Source organism: Abramis brama (assembly GCF_963993115.1).
Source record: "Abramis brama genome assembly, chromosome: 21".
Classification (NCBI taxonomy): Eukaryota; Metazoa; Chordata; class Actinopteri; order Cypriniformes; family Leuciscidae; genus Abramis; species Abramis brama.
The window spans coordinates 32,968,337-32,994,575 of record NC_139983.1 but is presented as its reverse complement, the minus strand read 5'-3'; the positions used below and the strand labels follow the sequence as shown (position 1 = coordinate 32,994,575).

Below are 26,239 nucleotides of genomic sequence, written 5' to 3'. Positions count from 1 at the left end.
GGTTCTTGAGTTTATCCTAGTGCTCCTCTGGGAATCAGATCTTCTCGACTGACTTCGAGTGTCTTTCCTTAACTGCTCACGCCGCTTTTGATCAACATCTACAAAAGGTAAAAAATCATTGAAAAAAATTATAAAGAAAAATTTAATGAATGAGATACTAGTATAGTAATTTATATCTGATTAAACAAAATGTTAAACATAATTTATTTAATATATTACATTAAATATTTTATTTAATACATTATATACCTATACACACACACACACACACATATATATATAAAAACAAACTTTCATGTTAGATGCGATTAATCGATTTGACAACCCTAATATATGTGTGTGTGTTTGTCTGTATACACACACACACACATATATATATATATTATTGCTGTCAAATTTATTATGTGTGTGAGTGAGTGTGTGTGTGTGTGTTTATACACAGACGCACATACACACACACATAATATATATATAAATACAATTTTATACAAAAAAAAACCTTTTATGTTCTGGTTTACATGTTTTTTAATCGATTTGACAGCAATAATATATACAGTGAGGAAAATAAGTATTTGAACACCTGAGAAAATCAATGTTAATATTTGGTACAGTAGCCTTTGTTTGCAATTACAGAGGTCAAACGTTTCCTGTAGTTTTTCACCAGGTTTGCACACACTGCAGGAGGGATTTTGGCCCACTCCTCCACACAGATCTTCTCTAGATCAGTCAGGTTTCTGGGCTGTCGCTGAGAAACACGGAGTTTAAACATGTTTAGCTTCTTCCATTTTCTAATGATTGCTCCAACAGTGGACCTTTTTTCACCAAGCTGCTTGGCAATTTCCCCGTAGCCCTTTCCAGCCTTGTGGAGGTGTACAATTTTGTCTCTAGTGTCTTTGGACAGCTCTTTGGTCTTGGCCATGTTAGTAGTTGGATTCTTACTGATTGTATGGGGTGGACAGGTGTCTTTATGCAGCTAACGACCTCAAACAGGTGCATCTAATTTAGGATAATAAATGGAGTGGAGGTGGACATTTTAAAGGCAGACTAACAGGTCTTTGAGGGTCAGAATTCTAGCTGATAGACAGGTGTTCAAATACTTATCTGCAGCTGTATCATACAAATAAATAGTTAAAAAATCATATATTGTGATTTCTGGATTATTTTTTTTTAGATTATGTCTCTCACAGTGGACATGCACCTACGATGACAATTTCAGACCCCTCCATGATTTCCAAGTGGGAGAACTTGCAAAATAGCAGGGTGTTCAAATACTTATTTTCCTCACTGTATATATATATATATATATATATTTACTTTATTATTCAAAAGTAGATTGATAATATGGAACTTTCTCTTACATTTGACATTGCTATGCAAGCTTTTAGGCACTGAACAGTCCACAGCAGCTGAAAGAAAACAAAGAAAGTGGTATATAAAGCATATAAAAGAAGACAGGAATAAAGCATAAAGGAAAACTCCCAAAAACAAAACATTATCCACTAGCCACTTGCCTTTATGATAAATATGTAAAAACTATAAACTTGACATCCTTGCATGTATTTGAATTAGAAACTTACCTTTGGCTGAATACAGCTTTCTGTAATGTGAAACCATGTGGTCTTTAATCATGTACTGATTCATCAGTTTGCCAGATGAACCAAAACAGAACCCTAAAAGATGAACATTTGAGCTATTACTTTATACATTATATCCCTAACATTATATTGTTTACTAGTACAATCACAATCAGAAAACAACAAAGCAAATGGTCTCAGATGATGCTACTTTGATTTTACCATGGTAACGTTACATCCAAAACACTATAATATTAACGCAATATCATGTCCAAATAAATGGCATTACAGTAAAAACCACGGTAACTTTTTTGTACAGTGCTTCTTTAGTGCGTTTCTCTTAAAACGACATGCTATAAACATAAATAATAACGTCTGTGTTTGGCCAGATAATTATATTTTACTAGGCTAATTATCATTTACCGTTACCTGGTTTAGTGTCCATGATGAAAAACTCTGGCTGGAGTCTCATACTCAAAATAGTCGTGTTTCACCGGAAATCATCACGTTAAACGTTCATATGAACGCATGAGGTATGACAGACATATCATAAATACTCCATACACTTATTTTCACAGTTATCATCTTTCACAGCTGTTTTGCTAGCTGCTAACTGCCAGCTAATCTGTCCTCGCTACCGTGAAGCTTCACCGTCGCCATGTTGGTTGCTATGCGCGCGCCTGACGCCAAGAATAAATCTCTTAAAGGGACAGTTCAACCAAAAATGAAAATTTTGTCATCATTCACTCGCCCTCAAGTTGTTCCAAATCTGAATTAATTTCTTTTTTTCTGCTGAACACAAAAAACTATATTTTGAAGAATATGTCGGCAAGTTGATGGACCCCTTGACTTACAAAGTATTTTTTCCCCTCCATACTATGGAAGTCAATGGGGTCCATGATCAAAGTTGGTTACTGACATTCTTTCAAATATCTTCTTTTGTGTTCAGCAGAAGAAAGAAACTCAATATGAAGGTAATATGATGCCATAAAGAATGCATGCGCAGGGTAAGATTTATGAAAGTGCACATTAGATTGCAAGCGTAAATTAAATTTGCGTGTGCAAGAGAAGATTTGTAAAGGTGTAAATTGGCTTTCAAGTGTAAGAAAAACATGTATTGTGAAACTGCAGCTTCATGCTTACGCAAAATAAATAAGATCTGTATTCCTCTGACTTCCATTTTTCCGCGCTTACACTTTTGGCTCGTTTTTTTCGCACAAATACAGCCAAAAGCATTGCAAGCCTTTGAGTAGCAATTTGCAAGCGAAAACAACAGGAACTGCAAAACAGATTGATCGCGTAAAATGAAACTTTTTGTAAAAAAATAAATAATAATTGAACTGTTGCAAATTTCTAAATGACTTGTGTAGGCCTACATGAGGGAAAAAAGTTCCCGAAATAACCCGATTTGTATGCATGTTAAATAAATAAGGAGTGCACCATTAGGCTGACTATATGTGTTGCGGCTTATTTCCGTTGTGTTGCACATTTTCCGTTGTGTTGTGGGTTTATTTTGTTGTGTTGTGGCTTAATTTCATGTTTTGTGAACTTATGTTTGCTTTTTAAATTTCGTTGTGTTGTGCACTACTGGGCCACCATAGATTTGGATATCATGCTGGGTCGAAAAAACTGGTAGGACTGCAAAAGAGCAACTTAAGATAAACTGCCAAGAATAAAATGCCAACTAATTGCAAAATGTAACAAAAGTAACAAAAAATGCTTTCCATATGTTCCCTTTCTAACAAAATGTTAATGTTTGATTGTAGCCTAATCATAATGCAAAACCTGATACTTGTCTAACAAAAAAATATATAAACCTTGACAAAAAAGTAGTCTTTTAGAATGTACATCAGCTTTACATTACAGATGGCACTATTCTCACTTCAAAATATGGATTTTAAAGGCCTTCACTCTGTTTTAATCTGAAATATTGAATTTATTGAAAAATAATAATTAAAAAATAATTCAATTGGAAAATAGCTCATAAAAATTGTAGAAATATTCCATAGTCACATAAAATCCCCTCAAAATTCTAAATAATAATAATAAAAAATATTATTGAACAAAAAATATTACATTGATTTTACTGAAAAACATAAAGTTACATTTCAAGGCTTCATATTGTAATTTTGTATTCATACTGTCCAAATCTGTCCCACACTTGCACTTTCTGCTGACTACAAAAGAGGAATGAGGTGAAATAAGTTTAAATCTGTTGGAGTAATATTGCGTAATCTGTAAATTAACCTATTTAATATAAACTATTTCAACGCAACTTGAGATATTTAGACTATGGTGACTATTTTAAACACTTCAGTCAATATTTGTTTTCCAACTAGTCAAAGTCTAACATTTTCCAGTAATAAATAAATCTGTAAAGGTAAATCAGAATAAACAGCTTGAACGTGTTCACCTGATACTGAATATTTCATATAGAAAACTGCACATGTGTTTATGATCTCATGCCACATCATTACTAATAGATGCTGAGTCTTAAGGAGGTGCAGGACGGTTTCATCCATATTTCATGAGGAATCTCCGGGTGCTTCCTGCTCAATGCAAACAGACCAGACCTTACACAGCAACAATGATGAACAACTCTCCGTCCTGGAAATATGATTTCACAAGCATAACTGTACAATTATTAACCAATATTATTAGACAATATTGGGCCTATTTGGTATTAAAATGCATTAGATTTAATTACAAATTAATCAAATGTAAAATATATTGTTTCATTTTTATTTATTATAATGTTTTATTGATTGAAAGTGTAATCGTGAAATGATATCAAAGACCTTCCGGATTTGCATCAATAAATTCATATATGATTTGTAATGCAGAAAATGAATGATTGGCAGCTGATGGCAAAACTACTGCTAATTATCAGCAGAGACGAGGAGGTGAGGATATTTGTAAGCAGTATTTAATCCAAAAGCACACAAACCAAGATAATCCAACATAGGAAACATAAATCCGATGATGATGATGATGATGATGATGATCAAACTGGAAAGCGACAAACTAGGGCTGAATCTGAAATCGCCCCCTAAACCCTCATTCATTATTCCCTACGTTAGTCCACTAATACAGTTCACTTGAGAGCGAATTCGGACAGCCGTTGAGCGTACATTGTATTATTGCGGTGCATTGTGGGATTGAAATTATTTGAGGGTATGGGCCGATTTCAGATTCAGCCTGAAACACAAGGATCTTTTGTATAAGTTTACATATAAAAAGGCTAACAAGGAACAGGTGATGGTGATTATTTGTAACCATAGAGACTAAAAAGGGTAACTATGGAGACAAAAACATTACAGCAAGAGAACACAGGCACAAAAGAATATAAAAATAAAAGTCCTGAAACATAAAACACTAATGACACTAATTGAATGATAATATTTATCAGATTTTTTTATTTTTATTTTTTATTTGAACAATATGTTTTGGATAGAGGATTGTTGTGAAATGTATCTATAATTATGTAGACTATTGATGTAAATATTTGTTTATACGGGATAAAATCAGAACATGGCTTACGGTAATAAGTGTGTATAAATTACCGCAGGTGTATGCTTGGTAACTCATGACACTGATGAAGGGTTGAACCCGAAAATGTTTTGCACTCTTGCACTTTTTTGCACTTTTGCACTTTATTTGTGGCCTCTGGACAATAAAATCCTGTGAGCTTTTTGGCATATATTCGTGTGCGGATCTTTTTTCTGATTATTACATTTGAAGAATGAATAAATATACACCATCCTAACAGTAGGCTAATGGGTTAAATTAATACACCCTATGTGTTTTATTTTATTTTATTATTATTATGAGGGTTTTTGGCTTGAACAACTTAATAAAACCCACAGCTGAAGAATTATCCTTCCTGTAAATGAGATTTGACAACTAAATACCAGATAAGAGTGAATATAAAAATGTATTAGATTTAATTACATTTTTTTCAAATGTAAAATTATGCTATTAAAATGTATTACATTTTACTAGACTATTTTATTTATTATTTTTTATTTATTATTGTGTGCAGTGTGTATGCAGATGGTATCATAAGCAGTATATTTAACATACTACATTATTAATTACAATATTTTACGATATGCAATGTTTTAATAGCCTAAATAATAAATTATTGTCATATTTAAATAAATATAACAGTATTAGTAATTTTAATAGTAATATTAGTAATACAGTCATTTTTATATTTAATAATTATGAAGATGTTTATGTATTGATCAAGTTAATTCATCCCACACTTGACATAAATAATTCATAACTGCCTGTAAGTGTTGATTCGCTGCTCGTGAGTCCAGCCCTCCGCGCGCTCAGTCGCACCTGCTCTCCATGCGCTCCTGAGCCGCTCCACACACACACACACACCGGGCGAAACACGCGATGATCAGTGAGTACAACTTCTATCTGTCAACCTCAATATCACATCTCCATGAACATAGCGAGCATGATTGACTGGACATCTTTTCTATGACTTAAAAGCCTCAGTGGGAATCCTGGCACAAAGGATGAGGCGTTGCTGAAACAAAGGAAAGTGATTTACGCGCGATGCCGGAACGCTCCCAGATTCGCGACATGATTCAATCCCATTCCCAGCAGTTGTTTCGAGCTTTGTTTCGCTTTCCTCGAAGTGATGTGAGCCTGAAGCTGATGAGAGTGCGATGGTTGGTTGGGTGGAGAGAGTAGAGAGAGTAAGGCGTGCTCGAGCATCATCATCATCATCATCATCATCATCATCTCTTGGCTTTGAACCATTTGCTTATTCTAAAGAAACAAACACCCAGAGAGCAGCGAGAATGTAGTCAGGTGTAGTCTCTGGTTTATGTGTATATTGTTAGGATAGCTTTATTTGACACTGATACGGAAAGCCCTGCTGGACCATCATGAAATTCCCATTAGAGAGTCCAAGGAAAAAGGTGAACTGGGACCCTGAACAAGGTTAGTTGTGTCAGATCGTTATTTCACTCAACTTCTGCTTTTTTATTTAGGACATCTGCTGTTTTGTTTCACTCTTTCAATGAGAAATAACTTCAGATTAGATTATCACTGTTATTTTTTTTAAATAAAATGATCTGTCTTGCATTTGTATTGGCTAATCATCAGATTTTTGCTTAAGGAAAGTGAGCATTTGAGATTTGAGAGGAAACATCTGAAGTGCTTTTCCAGGAAAAATCAGAGTTGCAATCGTGTAATCAGTGATAATTAGCTGGATTGACAGATATATTTCATAGCATACAATACACACACATACACACACACACACACACACACACACACACACACACACACATATATATATATATATAGTCTCAAAAATAAGTTTTAATCTCTATATGTGTTTTATAGCCTATATGGGCTTCTTCTATATTCATTGGATTACTCATTGGAATTTTCATGGACACATCCATAACAGTTTCTATACTTTATTGGATATTGATTTGTGTGGGCTGGGCTGACAGGTTCCATATCTCTGAGCAGATAGAGTGACATAGACGTCCTTGAGTCCAAAATTATGGATGTTCAAGTGCATTTATTGATTTTTAGGCAATGCCTGACTGTAAAAATCGACAGAGAAATGTGCACATGCATGTTCGGTTTATTGAATCGATAAGTTTAATCCATCTGGTGTTTGATGAAACCCAAACTTGCACCATTTTCTGTTTCATTTTTACAAAGGGACTGATGGAACACTGTAGTGAAGCAGGCGAGGGGGCGGAGTCTGCATAAATTATAGGGTGGTTTGAGCATTACATCACTCTGACTCACAGGCTCCGCCCACTGTCCCCCACAAAGGGAGCTCTGAATGTTTAAACGGGGTGAAACGCATCAATGACTCTCACAGGGCTCTGCCACCCTCCAAATCATATTATACAATCCATCTGACAGCTAATGTGCTCGTCTAGCAGAGATCATCTGTCTGTTAAAGACTGAAGGACTGAATCTCACCTTGGTATTCACTCGTTCATGAGTGATAATGCTGTCTCATCCGTCTGTTAGAAAGCATTCACCTCGTTCAGGAGTGATAAATACACTAGGCATACAAAATCACCATAGAAAAAGAGATGAAAGAATAGAATAGAAGTGAACTTCTTTCTGCACCGGTTTGTGTCATGAAAATATATGACACAAATATATAAATAATAAATATATAAAATATTCTCTGTATCTCAGTTGTTTCTTCTAGCATTGAGATTAAATGGAGATCAAGCGATCTCAAGTTTCTGTGTCTTGTCATGTGATTCCCTGTTTGTCATGTGATCCCGCCATGTGTCTTGTCATTGGTTAATCGTCTGATCATTGTTCACAGGTGTTCCTTGTCTTGTAATTAGTCTGTGTATTTAAGTCCTCATGTTTGCCATGTGTCTTTGTTGAGTATTAAATGTTTCCTGTCAATGTTCTTGTTGTGAGTTTCCAGTTTCATGTCTCGTCATGCCTTTGTTTTATGTTTGATCATGTTTTGCTAATAAATTGTATTTGGGTTCTCACTTCAACTTGCCTCCAGTGGACTAAGTCATTACAGATTGATTGAAAAATCAATCAATCAATCAATCAATCAATCAATCAATCAATCAATCAATCACTATCTATCTAATATTTCTAATTTTCTGTCTGTCTGTCTATCCATCCATCCATCCATACTTTTTATTATATTTATACATATTTTTTTAAACTTTATTTTCAATGGTCATTTATAAAAATACTGAAATACAATTTTTTTTTAAACATTACTAAAAGCAGGTGACGTGGGAGGACAGGTGGGTCAAATTAATCAATAATCAGGTAACAAGGTGGATGGGTCTAGACAATCGACAGGAGAGCACATGGCACAAGGAAACACATGACAAGCCTTGTGCTCACACCGAACATGACAAAACAGTGTCAGAGCTCTGTCACAGAACCAAGAAATACACTTATTTTCTTATTTTCAGGCTGTTGTTGAAAATAAGAACTTGTTCTTAAAGGGTTAGTTCACCCAAAAATGAAAATTCTGTCAGTAATTACTCGCCCTCATGTTGTTCCAACCCCGTAAGACTTTCGTTCATCTTTGGAACACAAATTAAGATATTTTTGATTAAATCTGAGAGCTGTCTCACTCCTTCATAGGCTTCTGTGTAATTGAGATCGGCCATCCCAGAAAGTTAGTAAAGACATTGTTAAAATAGTCCAAGTGACTACAGTGACTCAACCTTAAGTTTATCAAGCGACGAGAATACTTTTTGTGCACAAAAAACAAACAAGAACCGTCAGAACGTAGGCTCACTATTGGCCGACGCTGGTCATGTGTGTGATGCGTGTGATCCTGGCCAATAGTGAGCCTCCGTTCTGACGTACAACCCAGAAGCGTTGCGCTGTTACACTACGTGAACTCACTCAGAGAAACACAGAAGAAAATGAAGAGTTGAATAAAGTCGTTATTTTTGTTTGTTTTTTGCGCACAAAAAGTATTCTCGTCACTTGAGAAACTTAAAGCTGCACTGTGTAATTTTTTAAGTTGATTTTTAGCAAAAAACACTTTGTTCTTTCAAAATGATATGTGCTCATTAATGTGTAATTACTTCTAACTAATCAAGTATTCTCGTAAGCGTAAAATCTGCCATTTAGAATACACATGAGCGAGTCGCTCGAATGGCATCTTGAAAATACATGTGCCAAATACGGACATACCTGGAAATTCAAGCTTCGCCCTTCGTGTTTTACACTCAGTCGCACCGTGACGAATGCGAGGGGGAGATTACTCGCGACTGCCGGCAGATTTGAAATAATACGGCCACCGTAGGAGTTAAAACGCCCTCGGAATGGGAGGGGCTAGAAAGTAATATTCAGTTGGTAGTTATATACAATTTCACCGCTAGATGGGAGAAAATCCTACACAGTGTAGCTTTAAGGTTGAGCCACTGTAGTCACTTGGACTATTTTAACGATGTTTTTACTAACTTTTCTGGGCCGGCAGATGAAATTACATAGAGCCTATGAAGGAGTGAGGCAGCTCTCAGATTTCATCAAAAATATCTTAATTTGTGTTGAAGATGAACGTAATCACTGACAGAATTTTAATTTTTGTGTGAACTGACCCTTTAAGTGACTTGCCTGGTTAAATAAAGGTTAATAATGTCTTCTCTGTCCATCTCTGTCTCTTTCTCAGTGGCTGTTCAGACAAACATCGTCCCTGTGAAGAAGGCTGAGTCCGGCGCGGTTCAGGCGAGTCTGGTTCAGGTCATGCAGAACCCGCCGGGCTGCGAGGTCCAAGCGAACGCTCACTGCTCTCTCCCGCGCCTCTCCATCTCGTCCCGCTCCGCCAGCGCTCTCACCGGGATGGACTCGGGAGCGGACGGCTCGGATCTGCACTCCGTCATGAAATGGAAGACGGTGCTGGCCGTGTTCGTGGTGGTGGTGTCGTACCTGGTGTGCGGCGGGCTGGCGTTCCGGGCGCTGGAACAACCCTTCGAGAGTAACCAGAAGGACAGCATCACTCAGGAGAAGGCCCTGTTTCTGAAGAGGAACCCCTGCGTTTCTCCAGCGGAGCTCGAGGACCTTATCAAGGTCAGATCACGTCTGTGGAGGAGACACAGAGATATTCAGATCATCTAGGAGTGATCATATAATACATGGATGCCTAGATCATACTAGAAGTGTATACTAGAAGTGTATACTATAGGTATAAGAAAAGGTTTTTGAAAGAAGTCTCTTCTGCTCATCAAGCCTGCATTCATTAAAACAGAAATATTGTTAAAAAATGATTACAATTTACAAAATACTGGTTTTCTATTTTAATATACTTTAAAATCTAATTTATTTCTGTGATGCAAAGCTGAATTTTTAGCATCATTACTCCAGTCTTCAGTGTCACATGATCCTTCAGAAATCATTTTATAAAATATAAAAGTATAGTTATAATGTATATATATATTTTTTTCTTCTTTTTTTCTTATATATTTTTCTATTTTTTAATGATGAATAATCCATTAAAATATTTTTTTATACAATTATTTTTATATAAGAAAATTTGTATATTTACACACTTTTATATTATATTTAATATATACATTCTTTTTATTTTATTTTATATAATTTCCATTATTCACAATGGTCATTTTCATATAATACTATAATATAATTATTTTATTTTTTTACATTAAAATCAGCTTAAATTAAAAAAGGTAATATTGCAAATAATACCATAATGTATTCAAATAACTTCAATAACTTCAATAAAAGCTCCTTTTTTAGACATTACCATAATTAACATTTTGGGAGTAAATAAGCTTAATTCTCATGAAAACAATTTCACAATGCAAAATTTCTGCATTTTCAATGCATTTTTTCTGATGGTGAGCATCAGAAAAAATAAGAATAACAACAACAACCTTCCCATCTCTGCTGCGGACGGCGCTGAGCTCTAATTGATCAGTAAATGTCATTCCAAGACAGACATGAAATCCCTCTGGGCATCAGCAGGATTATCAACTCTTGTGCAGCAGAAACTCACTGTAGGCTGAAGTGTGTGTAATGTGATAAAGCACCAGCACGAGGTGTTACATAACATTTCTCACAGATATAGAGAGCAAATGTGTTCAATCTCTCCTTCAATTAAAGCTTTGCTTTGATTTCTCACAGCACATCCTACACAGCCAACCAGGGAATTACTGGAAGAGTGGATGAGATCAAGCATTCTTTGTTCAGTTTAGTATGCATGATCACATAAACCCTCAGAAAAAAAGGTACAAAAGCTGTCACTGGGGCAGTACCTTTTCAAAAGGTGAACCTTTATACCTTAAATAACCCTTAAAGGTGCATATTAGTACTTTTAAAGATGCATATTAGTACTTTTAAAGGTGCATATTAGTACTTTTAAAGGTGCATATTAGTACTTTTAAAGGTACATATTAGTACTTTTAAAGGTGCATATTAGTACTTTTAAAGGTGCATATTAGTACTTTTAAAGGTACATATTAGTACTTTTAAAGGTGCATATTAGTACTTTTAAAGGTGCATATTAGTACTTTTAAAGGTGCATATTAGTACTTTTAAAGGTACATATTAGTACTTTTTTAAAGATGCATATTAGTACTTTTAAAGGTGCATATTAATACTTTTAAAGGTACATATTAGTACTTTTAAAGGTGCATATTAGTACTTTTAAAGGTGCATATTAGTACTTTTAAAGGTACATATTAGTACTTTTAAAGGTGCATATTAGTACTTTTAAAGGTGCATATTAGTACTTTTAAAGGTACATATTAGTACTTTTAAAGATGCATATTAGTACTTTTTTAAAGATGCATATTAGTACTTTTAAAGGTGCATATTAGTACTTTTAAAGGTACATATTAGTACTTTTAAAGGTGCATATTAGTACTTTTAAAGGTGCATATTAGTACTTTTAAAGGTACATATTAGTACTTTTAAAGGTGCATATTAGTACTTTTAAAGGTGCATATTAGTATTTTTAAAGATGCATATTAGTACTTTTAAAGGTGCATATTAGTACTTTTAAAGGTGCATATTAGTACTTATAAAGGTGCATATTAGTACTTATAAAGGTGCATATTAGTACTTTTAAAGATGCATATTAGTACTTTTAAAGGTACATATTAGTACTTTTAAAGATGCATATTAGTACTTTTAAAGATGCATATTAGTACTTTTAAAGATGCATATTAGTACTTTTAAAGATGCATATTAGTACTTTTAAAGGTACATATTAGTACTTTTAAAGGTGCATATTAGTACTTTTAAAGGTGCATATTAGTACTTTTAAAGGTGCATATTAGTACTTTTAAAGGTGCATATTAGTACTTTTAAAGGTGCATATTAGTACTTTTAAAGGTGCATATTAGTACTTTTAAAGGTACATATTAGTACTTTTAAAGGTGCATATTAGTACTTTTAAAGGTGCATATTAGTATTTTTAAAGATGCATATTAGTACTTTTAAAGGTGCATATTAGTACTTTTAAAGGTGCATATTAGTACTTATAAAGGTGCATATTAGTACTTATAAAGGTGCATATTAGTACTTTTAAAGATGCATATTAGTACTTTTAAAGGTACATATTAGTACTTTTAAAGATGCATATTAGTACTTTTAAAGATGCATATTAGTACTTTTAAAGATGCATATTAGTACTTTTAAAGATGCATATTAGTACTTTTAAAGGTACATATTAGTACTTTTAAAGGTGCATATTAGTACTTTTAAAGGTACATATTAGTACTTTTAAAGGTGCATATTAGTACTTTTAAAGGTACATATTAGTACTTTTAAAGGTGCATATTAGTACTTTTAAAGATGCATATTAGTACTTTTAAAGATGCATATTAGTACTTTTAAAGATGCATATTAGTACTTTTAAAGGTACATATTAGTACTTTTAAAGGTGCATATTAGTACTTTTAAAGGTGCATATTAGTACTTTTAAAGGTACATATTAGTACTTTTAAAGATGCATATTAGTACTTTTTTAAAGATGCATATTAGTACTTTTAAAGGTGCATATTAGTACTTTTAAAGGTACATATTAGTACTTTTAAAGGTACATATTAGTACTTTTAAAGGTGCATATTAGTACTTTTAAAGATGCATATTAGTACTTTTTTACAGATGCATATTAGTACTTTTAAAGATGCATATTAGTACTTTTAAAGGTACATATTAGTACTTTTAAAGATGCATATTAGTACTTTTAAAGATGCATATTAGTACTTTTAAAGGTACATATTAGTACTTTTAAAGATGCATATTAGTACTTTTAAAGATGCATATTAGTACTTTTTTTAAAGATGCATATTAGTACTTTTAAAGATGCATATTAGTACTTTTAAAGATGCATATTAGTACTTTTAAAGATGCATAGTACTTTTAAAGATGCATATTAGTACTTTTAAAGATGCATATTAGTACTTTTAAAGGTACATATTAGTACTTTTAAAGATGCATATTAGTACTTTTAAAGATGCATATTAGTACTTTTTTAAAGATGCATATTAGTACTTTTAAAGATGCATATTAGTACTTTTAAAGGAACATATTAGTACTATATTAGTACTTTTAAAGGTACATATTACCATAGTATAGTACCATTTGAAAGAGTAATGCCACAGTGACAGCTTTTTTATTAGTACTTTTTTAAAGATGCATATTAGTACTTTTAAAGGTACATAATAGTACTTTTAAAGATGCATATTAGTACTTTTTTAAAGATGCATATTAGTACTTTTAAAGGTACATATTAGTACTATATTAGTACTTTTAAAGGTACATATTACCATAGTATAGTACCATTTGAAAGAGTAATGCCACAGTGACAGCTTTTGTACCTTTTTTTTCTCGAGACTCGAGAGTGTACTAAGACATGCTTTATTGTTCATTGTTACTTCATGAACAGCTTTATTGTAAAGTTACCATATAAGAATTACAATATCATCCAAAATTAGACTTTCATCTCAAGGTTATTCAAGGCTCACAGATGCAAGCAATTCCATGTGAACGAGTGTCCAGGGATCTATCATAACAAGGACGCAGATGGTCACTATCAAAACAAATCGCAGTTCAGTGGTTGTGCTTGACTTGCAGCAAACTGCATACTTTATTGCATTCTGTCGGCCAGTCATTATGCAGCAGTATTCAGTGTGTAAATGTTTCAAACAGTAGTATGCCAAACTAAGGTTATTATCGTTAACTAAACCAAAAACCATAAAAACTTGAAACGGAAATAAATTAAAATGTAAAAAAAAAACTTAAGCCAGTTACTAAGGCAACATTCTTCTTTTTCATTTAGTTTAGCTTGAAGTTCTAAAATATCTCAAATAAAATAAATAAAAACTATAAAGACGAATATAAAAACGAATAAAAAAGTACAAAAACTTTAACTAAAATTAAAATGAAGACAGAAAATTAAAAAAAGATATGTATAAAATAGTATAATAGTATCTCAATATTACTCTGTCACATGACCACATCACATTTAGGGCCAGATTTATTAAACAGGGCAAATTAGCGTGAGAGCGCAATCCCATAAACGAGCCGATGGGAGTAGAAAGTTCTGCGCGTGATCTACTGACGAACACAGACGCAGCCGGATCATTTCCATAAAGACTAATGGCGCAAATACCAGTAAACTGACTCACGCAAACTTCAGTAAATCGGCTTGTGTGCTTCATTTAAATACTCTCCTCCCATAAATCTTGCGTCTGAAAGGGAAACATCTACAAATACATGCAATAATATCAGATACAAAAATAACCTTTTCAGCGAGTAAATGTCCTCACAGTAGTTTTTTAACGGTAAATGAGGGTTTGCGCTGGAGCGAGCTGTTAGTAAATCTGCTCCTAAATGTTTAAATCATCCCTTGTGCTCACGTGATCATCCTACAGTCTGACCTAGTTTTAGTTTTCACTCAAAAACCTGACAATACTGCATGCATGAGTGATCAGATCTGACATTGCACGCCTACATCCTTCTTCATTTCTGTCCTCTTTGAGTCATTTGTGACTCAAATGTGCCCTACATCTTCTAATTAAGAAAAAAAAAAAAAAATCAATTCTCCATTTCCAGCCAAGACAGTTGAAACAGACCCCTCGACGTGTGTTTAGGGAATAGGCTCTGAGGTAATCAATTATTTATTGTTTGGCTCAATAAAGGCAGAATCTCCTGAGAGAAAAGCCTTGCTGGAGCTTTCAGTCGTCCTCGTCGTCCACACAGATCATGTCCAAACCTGTCCATACTGAAACTGCCCACCGAACAGGACAATCACAAACCCTGGAAAGCCTGCATATGTATTTTTTTGTTGATTATCATATTTGATACATCAGGCTTTTTTGGCTCATATAGTGAAAAACACCTTGGTTTTATTCAGAGACCCAAAATCAGCAAAAATATGAAATTTGAGGTTGATATTTATGGACAAAAAATAAGATTAAAATTTTAAGGCGTGTAATGCAAATGATAAATATAGCAGACTACTTACATAAAATGCATATAAATATCAGTCGTCGCTCTAAATCTGCCAATAATATGTCTTAGTAAGATGATATTTAAATGCTTAGTTTTATGATCAAATCTCTAGTTTTAAAGCATATAATGCAATGCAATACAATGATGATTGAGAGATGAACAAGTAAACCTTCCTCAAAAGCCTGATGATCATATTTGAGACTCACATTTGAACATGATTTTACACAAAAAAATGATGTATGGATAATTAAGTAAACCGAAGTTGCTTCAGTCCAGTAAGTGTTGATCTTGAAATATTACAAACAATATCAAAGTTATTTTTACGTTTACTTGATAAATATCTACTTTCACAGCAGAAAGACACGTGAAGCACATGCTGAAGATGGATGTTTGTACAATTACACTAAAAGACCTTTTACTTGTATAAAGTATAAACTATCAATCAGAGGACAGAAGGACTGTGGTAGATTGTGTGCAAAGGCTTTTCAGCAAAGTTTTGATCAATGCAATATCAACCCAACCATGTGGTTCCAAAACGAACATTTTGTGGGGAATGTAAAGCATCTTAATGTTGCAGATTCGGCTTGAAAAAGTGTCTGAAAAAGCCTTTAAACCCGCATTTAATCTCACCAGAATTAGATGCCAGTCATGTTGGCATGTCTCTATCTTGTCATGCGAGACCAGGTGTTGTTGTTCTTGGCTGTCAGCAGGACTGACTCAAACACTTGGCAAATCCTACCGGAGCAGAAGAAATATTACTCAGACTTCATCGTTTTCTTGCTGACAGCATGTTGTTTCGTTGTGTTTTTCTCTCTGCTACACTCTTAAAAAATAAGAAAAAAAGAGTTTTGCAGCGATGCCATAGAAGAACCATTTTTCAGTGACCAGTTCTTAAAATAACCATTCTTAGTATTAATAATCGAAAGAAACTTCTTTTCACCATAAAGACCCTTTATGGAATGTAAAGCTTCAATGGATGTTTAAGTCCCCCTGTGGTCAATAATTGTATCCCTTAAAACTCATCTTTGATCACCAAAACGACTAATTTAAACGTTTTTTTCCTGGGCAAAAAATTATTCATGCCTTAAAATATCTTGAATGTAACTCGACAGCCTTGCCTCATTTAGTATGCATGGTTCTATGAATATGCAAATGAGCCCCGCCTCCACTCACTCACTCACTCACTCAGAGATCCACTGGTTGACGATCACACGTTGATCTGATTGGTTACAAGGTAGTTTGTGACGTCAGAAACACCAGCGATTTCAAAGCGTGTTTTTGAGACTGTCTTTGGTTCACTGCAGTTTTAAGGAGAAAATACTCAGCAATGCTGTCGACTTATGAATTTACACATTTCTCTTAAAGCATATTAAAAACCACCACATAGATTATAAACAACATTAAAAGCTTGATTTTCACCACAGGGGGACTTGTCTTCACTTAACCATCGATGCCAGCTCTTTACGTTTAAGAGTGTATCTGACTTATTGCAATAATTTTAAATGGATTGATTGCTGATCGTTAATTTCTGTTAAAAAAGGTTTTTTTTTTCTGGGTACAAAAACATCTATACTGCTTTACGATTAAAACAAGATTTGAGTGGATATCATAAAGACAGCATGACCAGAGTCTGCTCAGGACTTACCGATACATTGACTGAATTTACTCAGCATAGCCCATTTATACTATTCCTAAAAATACTTTAAGAAGAGTCACAAAGCCTGATCAGATTACTGACAGACGGAGCCCATTGATTTTCAATGCAGGTTTTTCAGCAGAAACCCAATGCGGTGGGCTTTACATCACATCAGGCACTTCTGATCAGGATTTTTGTGAATAATTTTCTTAAAAATTCGTAGTTCTTGGAGTGGCTGACATTGTGCAAGGTGACTTGGAGAAGGTGGCTTTTTAAAATGATTTCCTAATCAGACTTTTTCTGTAAATTTAGGACATTTTCCCTCATCCTCTGCGCCTGTCTTGTGTGGTGTGCCCCAGGGATCCATTTTGGGACCTTTATTGTTTTCCCTTTATATGCTTCCCTCAGCCCACATTTTTCAAAAATACAACATTTCATTTCACTGTTTTGCAGACCATTCTCAGTTTTACCTTCCAGTATGGCTTGACACCACTGTTTCATTCGATGCGTTATTGAAATGTGTAAATGATATCAAGAGGTGGATGACAAATACTTTTCTGCAGCTAAATGAGGATAAAACAGGCTTTAATTCTAGGTTGTCCTGCAAATTCATCCCCTGCTCTGGAAGCCCAGTTAGGTCCTCTCTCAACCAATGTACACAAACAAATTAAAAACCTTGGAGTGATCTTTGACTCTTCACTATTTTTTCATAAACAAATTAGTGCTGTTATTAGAGGAAGCTTTTTCCATTTGAGATCGCAAAGTTGAAGCATCTTCTTTCAGGCAAAGATTTAGAAGTTGTGATTCATGCATTTCTAACATCATGATGTTATAAATCTTTATTATCACGATTGCAAGTTGTTCAAAATGCGGCAGCAAGACTTTTGACTGGGTCTAAAAGAGGGACCGTATATACCCTATTTTAGCATCTTTTTTAAATACAGCACTTTGGATCGATTCATTTTGTGTTTAAATGTACTCTATAAATAAATTGTAATATTGTTAGATGGCATTAGATGGCATTTAAGAATTCTATCTGCATCTTGCACACATTTCTGTGTGTCTAGTACAAATTAGACTTCTGGAAATTAGCCATTTGATTCCCTGTAAGTATCCGGTCTACTTACTATAATAGTAATGCTTCCAAAATGGCCATTTGAGTCTTTTTCTCCATGTGCATCTTTTCCCAGCATGCAGTAGATGCAGTCAGCGCTGGAGTGAGTCCCATAGGAGACACGTCCTATAACTCGAGCCACTGGGATCTCGGCAGCGCTTTCTTCTTCGCTGGGACCGTCATCACCACGATAGGTGAAATAAACAAACCTTCAAACATCGCAAAATATAATCTCTGATTGAGTTGAAACTCAATACAGAAAATAACAAACTAAATAAAATGTGCAGTAAAGTTCATACTTTGCTACTATAAAAAATTGGGTTAGAGAAATTTTGAAATATTTGAAATGTTGCATTGCCAACTAGTTGTTGAAGCACTAAAATTACTAACTGGAAATAAATCAGAACTAAAACTAGAATGAGGATGAGAATAAAAGTAAACTTGACCTTGACCAAAAATGCATACTGATTTCTCAAAGGCCCTGTTTACACCTGGTATTAAAGGGGAACTATGCAGGTTTTTTTTTTTAGCTTAATTTACCTTAACTGAACATCTTCGGAGTCATATGACATTTTTCGGGTTGAATGGTGGCCGTCTCGCTTCCCTCTAGCGCCTGTGAGCGGAAAAACCACCCTTGCAGCTTTGGGCCGGCGGGCCTGATGCTTTACGGCACTGCACACATACATTTATATGCTAGCCTTCTGTGTATCATACATACCTCAGTGGAAATGGCTCCGTGCGTTCACCGGCTTCTTTGAAAACAAATGCACATGACCAGAGGGAGAAGATGGGTGGGGGGAGAGTCGCCAATGAGTTTTTACGACAGTGTTGTCAAATATCTATTCCGAAGTTGTAGGGGGAGCTGAAAAAAAAGTGAGAAAACAGCGAAGAAATTGCCAAAACTGCATAAGCGCGGCTTTAAGATGCATTTTGGTCGATTGGATCAGAAGAAGATGACGCTAAATACAAGTGTAAATGGGGTCTAAAATGTTGTGAGCTTGTCCACTTTCACTTTCGCGAAAAAGGATTCGACTGGATTAATTTCATAATGTAAACGCTCATGTGGTCGAATGTGTTCGAACAGCCACAAAAGACGCCTGCTCTCCTCCTAGTGACCTAATGAGTAAACATTAAGGGAAAAAACATTCTCTCACCATTCCTGATTTCTAACACACTCTCACAGTGTTCAGCTGGTCTTGTGGCTGTCAGAGCAGAAACGAAAGCTGTAAAAATTGCTCAAGTTTATTTTGTCCATTAGATCGCAAGATGTGAAAAAACCCATACATTTACCTGACCATAGACCCTCCCCTCGAAGAAATCAGGACAGAAGTGGTTGAAAGCGGACAGAAGAGACGGATTAAAACACCAGGTGTAAACACAGGTGATCCGATTGACCAAAACGCATCTTAACACCGGGTGTAAACAGGGCAAAAGCTCTTTAAAATGGGAACTGAGATTTGCACAGACCTTCATGCAACTGACTGCAGAACACATGCAACTTTCTGCACAGATCTCCTCTCTTGTCCTTGTCTTAACTTCCCTTTTGTTCAACAATCAATAATTACTGCCATGTTCCCTCAATGAAACCCACCAATTGTCTTTCTCTGCATCTGTGAATCAATGCAGATTTAATACAGGGGGTCAGCTAGAGCTGCTTGCATCAGAACCATTAAATAACCTCTTGTCTTATCCGCCCACATCTGCAGGCTATGGAAACATCGCACCCAGCACTGAAGGCGGAAAGATTTTCTGCATCCTCTATGCCATATTTGGCATCCCTCTGTTTGGCTTCCTGTTGGCCGGGATTGGTGATCAACTAGGGACCATGTTTATGAAGAGCATCTTGAAGGTGGAAAAAGTTTTCAGGGTGAGTAGAATTACTTTTGAATGATCTACTGAGGTTTTTTAACTGCTTATTGGTTATATAAATATGTTAATTCACATGAAATTTCTTCTGCCGCCATTCACAGCAAAAACACAAGCAAATCAGTCAGACCAAGATCCGCGTCACCTCCACCATACTCTTCATCATCGCTGGCTGCATTATTTTTGTCACCATCCCAGCTGTGATTTTCAAACACATTGAGGGATGGAGTACTTTAGAAGCCATATACTTTGTCGTCATCACTCTCACGACCGTCGGCATTGGAGATTATGTTGCAGGTATGAGCACCGATTATGACATTTCACATAATTTTACCTAGTAAACTCAAGGGTTGCTTAATTCTTATAGCTCAGCTGGTAGAGACACACAAATCATTGGTTTGATTCCTACACTCTTAAAATATAAAGGTTTCAAAAAGGCTTTTCTTCCCCCAAAGAACCTTTCAATGAACACTTCTTAAAAGAGCCTTTTTTCTTACTGTGAAGAACAATTTAGAAATGCAAAGAACCTTTTTTCAATATGAAGAACCTTTTGTGCATTTGAAAGCTTTCATGGATGCGAAAGCTTCTTTATCGAAGCATCGATGCCAATTAAGAACCTTTATGTTTAAAAGTGTAGTGAACTCATATATTCTTATTAAATACACTGTAAATTGCTTTAGATAAAAACATCTGCCAAATTACTACATTTCTGTGTCATATTTCACCTGACACCTTCTCAAAATACTTTTTCTGGCAATTTTGTGTCTTTCAACTAAGTTCAGGTCTTGATCTTTTGGCTGATATACAATAGGCTATAAGACAAACGGTAATAATCTGTTTGATTATTTTAAAGGTGGAGATCGCAAAATAGAATACATGAAATGGTACAAGCCTCTGGTCTGGTTCTGGATTTTGGTGGGTCTGGCGTATTTCGCAGCGGTTCTCAGCATGATTGGAGACTGGCTCAGGGTTCTGTCCAAGAAAACAAAAGAGGAGGTATGAAATGTCAAACAAAAATGAGTTTTAAAGGTATATCATAGTAGATTAGAATGATGTCCAATATAAAATTTAGCATTGTTGTTCAAAGTCTTATTTACCTTTTCTACACATAAAACACGATAAACGATAAAACTAATGGCAAATGCTGTTGTAAGTTGACTTTAAATGGTAAATACTGTTTAATGTTGGCTTAAAAATAAAAAGATTTGTAGCAAATGCTGTTTTACGTTGACTTTAAATGGTATATTCTGTCTAATGTTGGCTTTAAATGGTAAAATATATATATAGCAAATGCTGTTTTATGTTTACTTTGGTAAAATTTGTTGCAAATGCTGTTTTGCATTGATTTCAAATGGTAAATAATTAACTTTAAATAGTAAAATTTTGGCATATGCTGTTACATTGGCTTTAAATTGTAATATTTTTGGCAAATGCTGTTTTACGTTTACTTAAAATGGTAAAAATGTATGGCAAATTCTGTTGTACATAGGGTTTAAATGGTAAATGAAGTTTTACATTGACTTTAAATGGTAAAATGAATGGCAAATTCTGTTGTACATTGGGTTTAAATGGTAATTTTTTGGCTAATGCTGTTTCACATTGATTTTAAATGGTAAATTATGTTTTACATTGGCTTTAAATCGTAATATTTTTGGCAAACGCTGTTTTAAGTTTACTTTAAATGATAAACACTTATGGCAAATTCTGTTGTACATTGGGTTTAAATGGTAAATTAAGTTTTACATTGACTTTAAATGGTAAAATTAATGGCAAATTCTGTTGTACATTGGGTTTAAATGGTAATTTTTTGGCTAATGCTGTTTCACATTGATTTTAAATGGTAAATTATGTTTTACATTGGCTTTAAATCGTAATATTTTTGGCAAACGCTGTTTTAAGTTTACTTTAAATGATAAACACTTATGGCAAATTCTGTTGTACATTGGGTTTAAATGGTAAAATTTATGGCGAATTCCATTTTACGTTGACTTTAAATGGTAAATGCTGTTTTACGTTGGCTTTAAGAAATGTGGTACGTGAAGCACATTACTGAATGGTTTGTAAATGCCACGCTCACAGTGCTCTCTATCATCCAATACAGGTTGGAGAGTTTAAGGCCCATGCGGCAGAATGGAAGGCAAACGTTCGAGCGGAGTTACGCGAGACGCGACGACGCCTCAGCGGCGAGATCCACGACAAACTTCAGCGGGCGGCCACCATCCGCAGCATGGAGCGCAGACGACTGGGTCTGGAGCAGCGCGCGCATTCGCTGGACATGCTGTCGCTCGAAAAACGAGCTGTGTTAGCTAGTCTGGATGCCGGGCGATTTAAGACGTCCTCGCAGGAGAGCATCGACACTAAACTGAACAACCTGCGACTGAAGGCGGAGTGTGGCGGTCAGCAGGTTTCCTCCGAGGAAAACTTCCTCAACCGCTTCGGTTCGCTCACCAAACTGGCCAAACGCAACAGGAGTAAAGATCTCCGCAGGAACATCCCAGAGGATGCAAACGGGGAGGGTGAAATCCTCAGCAGTAACAGCAGTAATGTCACGCTGGGAGAGGAGAGAAGAGAGGACGAGGAGGAGGAGGAGGAGGAGGTGGAGGAAGAGAAAATAGCAGAGGCGAACACTGGCTTTACGTGTCTGCCTCACTTTCCTGAGGAACCCAAACAGCAGAACGGTTTCGCACCGGCCCAGGCCAAAGAACAAGAGCGAAATAAAAGACTCGAGCAGAAGGAGCATCAACCGTAGGCCGACGACGACACGCGCGGGAAGGCAAATGACCGACGTCAGAAAATGTGCCTTTCTGTTTTATAAGCTGCGGCTCGACTCGTTACGATGAACCGCAGCTGATTTTCACTGTGACAAATGACAAGTTGCCAAAAAAATGTGAAAAGAGCTCAAGGAATACAGACTGACATCACCTTAAAGAGACAGTTCACCAAAAATGTGGAAATTCTGTCATTGTTTACTCAATCTCATGTTGTTCCAAACATTCATGACTTTCTTTCTTCAATGGAAATCCAAGAGAGCTGAGCTGCAAAAATGACAAAAAAGGCACCATAACAGTAGTCTATATGAGAAACAGATTGAAATTTCAGTGAAAGTTACTAACTGAAAACCTCTTAAATTTAATTATTAGATTTTAGGTCTCAATGACGAGATACACCAGAACAAATGACGTTTTATTGATCATTGATTTTGAAATTGGTGCTACATGTGCCATATTTCATTTGAATGAAGATTTCAACGAATAACACATTTTTTTGGAGTTTACAATGAATTATTTCATATCATTATTAATATGAAAAAGATCTCTCTGGCATGGGGTTGAGTAAATAATGTCAGAATATTACGTTTTTGGACGACCTATACCTTTAAAATAAGTTATTTATATTCTTTACAACATGAGGACTCTTCACAGGACAGTCAACAGAGACTTTTTGAAAGGCTTTTGCTGTTTTCAGGTGGATCATGGATCACTGAAAGCCTTTTATGCTGTAAATCGTGATGTCTTAAGAAAGAAAAACCTGCATGAATATCTTCTGCTGCTCAGATGAATCTGCCATCTATGATGTTTATGAAGGCAAATCATGAACTTTTTCGAAACACACAAATTTGGTTGAGAGACGTTCTCATTAACCTTTTTGATTGTGATGCCAGTTTCTACACAACAGTGACTTCAAATCTGTCCGTTAAATGCTTCGCTCACACTGAAGTCTACAAACATATCAATCCCCTCTTTGGTGATAAACAGAATGACTGGAGTCAAAGCCATATTGATGACAACAAATCAACAAGAGTGAAAAAAATGAAGACAAAAATTACATTAATTCTGTACATTAAGATTCTGCTGCATTTGAGACAAGCAGATCACATTCATAAAGCATGGCTTAAATGTCCAAATACTTTATTATAATACGCTGTAAATCACAAAAAGCCACTATTATTCCATTATTGCCATAACACAGCCTGATTTGTTGTTATATTATCACCTGATATGAGTTCACATTGATTTTATGCCCACAGAACAATGTCTTCCAATGTAAAAAGTCAAGGATGTCAAACATGTAAAACATTACTAACCCATTGCATTGATCCACAATACTACATGCAAACACACACACACACACACACACACACACACACACACACACACACACACACACACTACAATTTCAGGTAAGATAGCATGCAATAATGGTGTTGCTCATGTTAATGCTGATGTAAACGTCACAGTGATGTGAGCTGGAGTGAACATCTCAAAAAGTCACGGTCTCTGTTGTCATGGTTATCACATTAATGGTTGTGCAAACATTACATCGAATGTAATGAGTGCCTTTGCAAAAATAAATCATGAAATGTGACTTTGGCTTTGTTGCACTTGCTTCTTCTTTTTTTTTTTCTTTCGGCTGCTCCCATTAGGGGTCGCCACAGCGGATCATCCGTCTCCATACCACCCTGTCCTCTACATCTGCCTCTTTTACACCAACTACCTGCATGTCTTCCCTCACCACATCCATGAACCTCCTCCTTGGTCTTCCTCTTTTCCTCCTTCCTGGTGGCTCCATCCTCAGCATTCTCCTACCAATATAATTCATGTCCCTCCTCTGCACATGTCCAAACCATCTCAATCTCGCCTCCCTCACCTTGTCACCAAAACGTCCAACATGCGCTGTCCCTCTAATAAACTCATTTCTAATCTTGTCCATCCTCGTCACTCCCAACGAAAACCTTAACATCTTCAGCTCTGCTACCTCCAGCTCCGCCTCCTGCCTTTTACTCAATGCCACTGTCTCTAATCCATACAACATCGCAGGTCTCACCACAGTCCTATAAACTTTTCCTTTCATTCTTGCAGATACTCTACTATCACAAATCACTCCTGTCACTCTTCTCCACCCACTCCACCCTGCCTGCACTCTTTTCTTCACTTCCCTAACACTCTCTCCATTACTTTGCACTGTTGACCCCAGGTACCTGAACTCCTCCACCTTCTTCACCTCTTCTCCCTGTAACCGCACCACTCCACTGCCCTCCCTCTCATTTACGCACATGTACTCTGTCTTACTCCTACTGACTTTCATTCCCCTCCTCTCCAGCACGTACCTCCACCTCTCCAGGCTCTTCTCAACCTGCTCACTACACTCACCACAAATCACAATATCATCCGCAAACATCATAGTCCAGGGAGACTCCTGTCTGACCTCGTCCGTCAACCTGTCCATCACCACTGCAAACAGGAAAGGGCTCAGGGCCGATCCTTGATGCAGTCCAACCTTCACCTTGAACCAGTCTGTCGTTCCTACTGCACACTTCACTGCAGTCACACTGTCCTCATACATGTCCTGCACCACCCTCACATACTTCTCTGACACACCTGACTTCCTCATACAATACCACAACTCCTCTCTTGGCACTCTGTCGTACGCTTTCTCTAAATCCACAAATACACAATGCAGCTCCTTCTGTCCTTCTCTATACTTCTCCATCAACATTCTCAAAGCAAATAAGGCATCTGTGGTGCTCTTCCTCGGCATGAAACCATACTGTTGCTCACAGATGGTCACCTCTTTGTTGCACTTGCTGATTATCCAATTTGATCCTGATTTTGCCTTGTTTCAAAAAGTTGGAAAGTCAGGCGTAAAACCTGGAAACTTGTAAAAAAAATGCACATAAAACACATCGATGAATCAGACATCCTACATGACATAACATAGATTGCGTTTATGTGCTTGTGTAGAACATGTTTCATGCCTTAACCTCAAATAAGAGGTCTGATTCGCTCAGATTGTCACGATCATTAGCCATCGTTTCCAGATTCCAGCAGCACATTACAGGACTCTTTAGGTCTACAGATGGCATTATGTGCTCTCACACACACACACAGATCACAAAATCATTACTCTGAGAGAGTTTTCACACACTATAGCAGAGTTTCCCAAAGGCAGTTCGTAAAACCTCAGGGATCATTGTGAAATGGCATTTGTTTCACACAACGCAACTGTGGTAGAACTGCTAAAGTCATATTCAATTACACAACATGCACAATTAAAAAGATTAAACAAATCAAA

At 35.9% G+C, this 26,239-nt stretch overlaps 2 protein-coding genes and 1 long non-coding RNA gene across 3 annotated transcripts in view; 1 reads left to right on the top strand and 2 right to left on the bottom strand.

Annotated features, from left to right (window-relative positions):
- spata7 (spermatogenesis associated 7) overlaps positions 1-2,226 on the bottom strand; it is a 9,712-nt gene extending 7,486 nt beyond the window's left edge. Inside the window, exons 1-4 of the mRNA XM_084096439.1 lie at positions 2,004-2,226; positions 1,578-1,670; positions 1,359-1,406; positions 1-98 (exon numbers count right to left, since the gene is read on the bottom strand). The exon at positions 1-98 is cut by the window's left edge and continues 18 nt beyond it. Of these exons, the coding sequence (XP_083952565.1) occupies positions 1-98; positions 1,359-1,406; positions 1,578-1,670; positions 2,004-2,046 (282 nt within the window). The 5' untranslated portion in view covers positions 2,047-2,226. The remainder of the gene's footprint in view (positions 99-1,358; positions 1,407-1,577; positions 1,671-2,003) is intronic.
- Positions 2,227-5,905: 3,679 nt separating this feature from the next.
- On the top strand, positions 5,906-24,885 carry kcnk10b (potassium channel, subfamily K, member 10b). Its single transcript, XM_084096436.1, has 7 exons — positions 5,906-6,536; positions 9,742-10,139; positions 18,378-18,495; positions 20,008-20,168; positions 20,272-20,464; positions 21,021-21,163; positions 22,269-24,885. Exons 1-7 carry the CDS (start codon positions 6,482-6,484, stop codon positions 22,914-22,916), a joined length of 1,716 nt encoding a protein of 571 aa, XP_083952562.1. The 5' UTR covers positions 5,906-6,481; the 3' UTR covers positions 22,917-24,885.
- Positions 10,077-18,434, bottom strand: LOC311071873. The gene is made up of 3 exons (XR_014603940.1): positions 18,315-18,434; positions 16,182-16,286; positions 10,077-10,151 (listed from the first exon to the last, which is right to left on the bottom strand). It is a non-coding gene; the product is annotated as an uncharacterized lncRNA (long non-coding RNA).
- Positions 24,886-26,239: the final 1,354 nt, after the last annotated feature.

Bases quoted from the DNA above. Each gene is read 5' to 3' on its own strand.
- kcnk10b (XM_084096436.1), top strand. From the start codon at position 6,482: ATGAAATTCCCATTAGAGAGTCCAAGGAAAAAGGTGAACTGGGACCCT. The intron at 6,537-9,741 runs GTTAGTTGTGTC...TCTCTTTCTCAG, and splicing joins GAACTGGGACCCTGAACAAG to TGGCTGTTCAGACAAACATC. The intron at 20,169-20,271 runs GTGAGTAGAATT...CGCCATTCACAG, and splicing joins AGGTGGAAAAAGTTTTCAGG to CAAAAACACAAGCAAATCAG.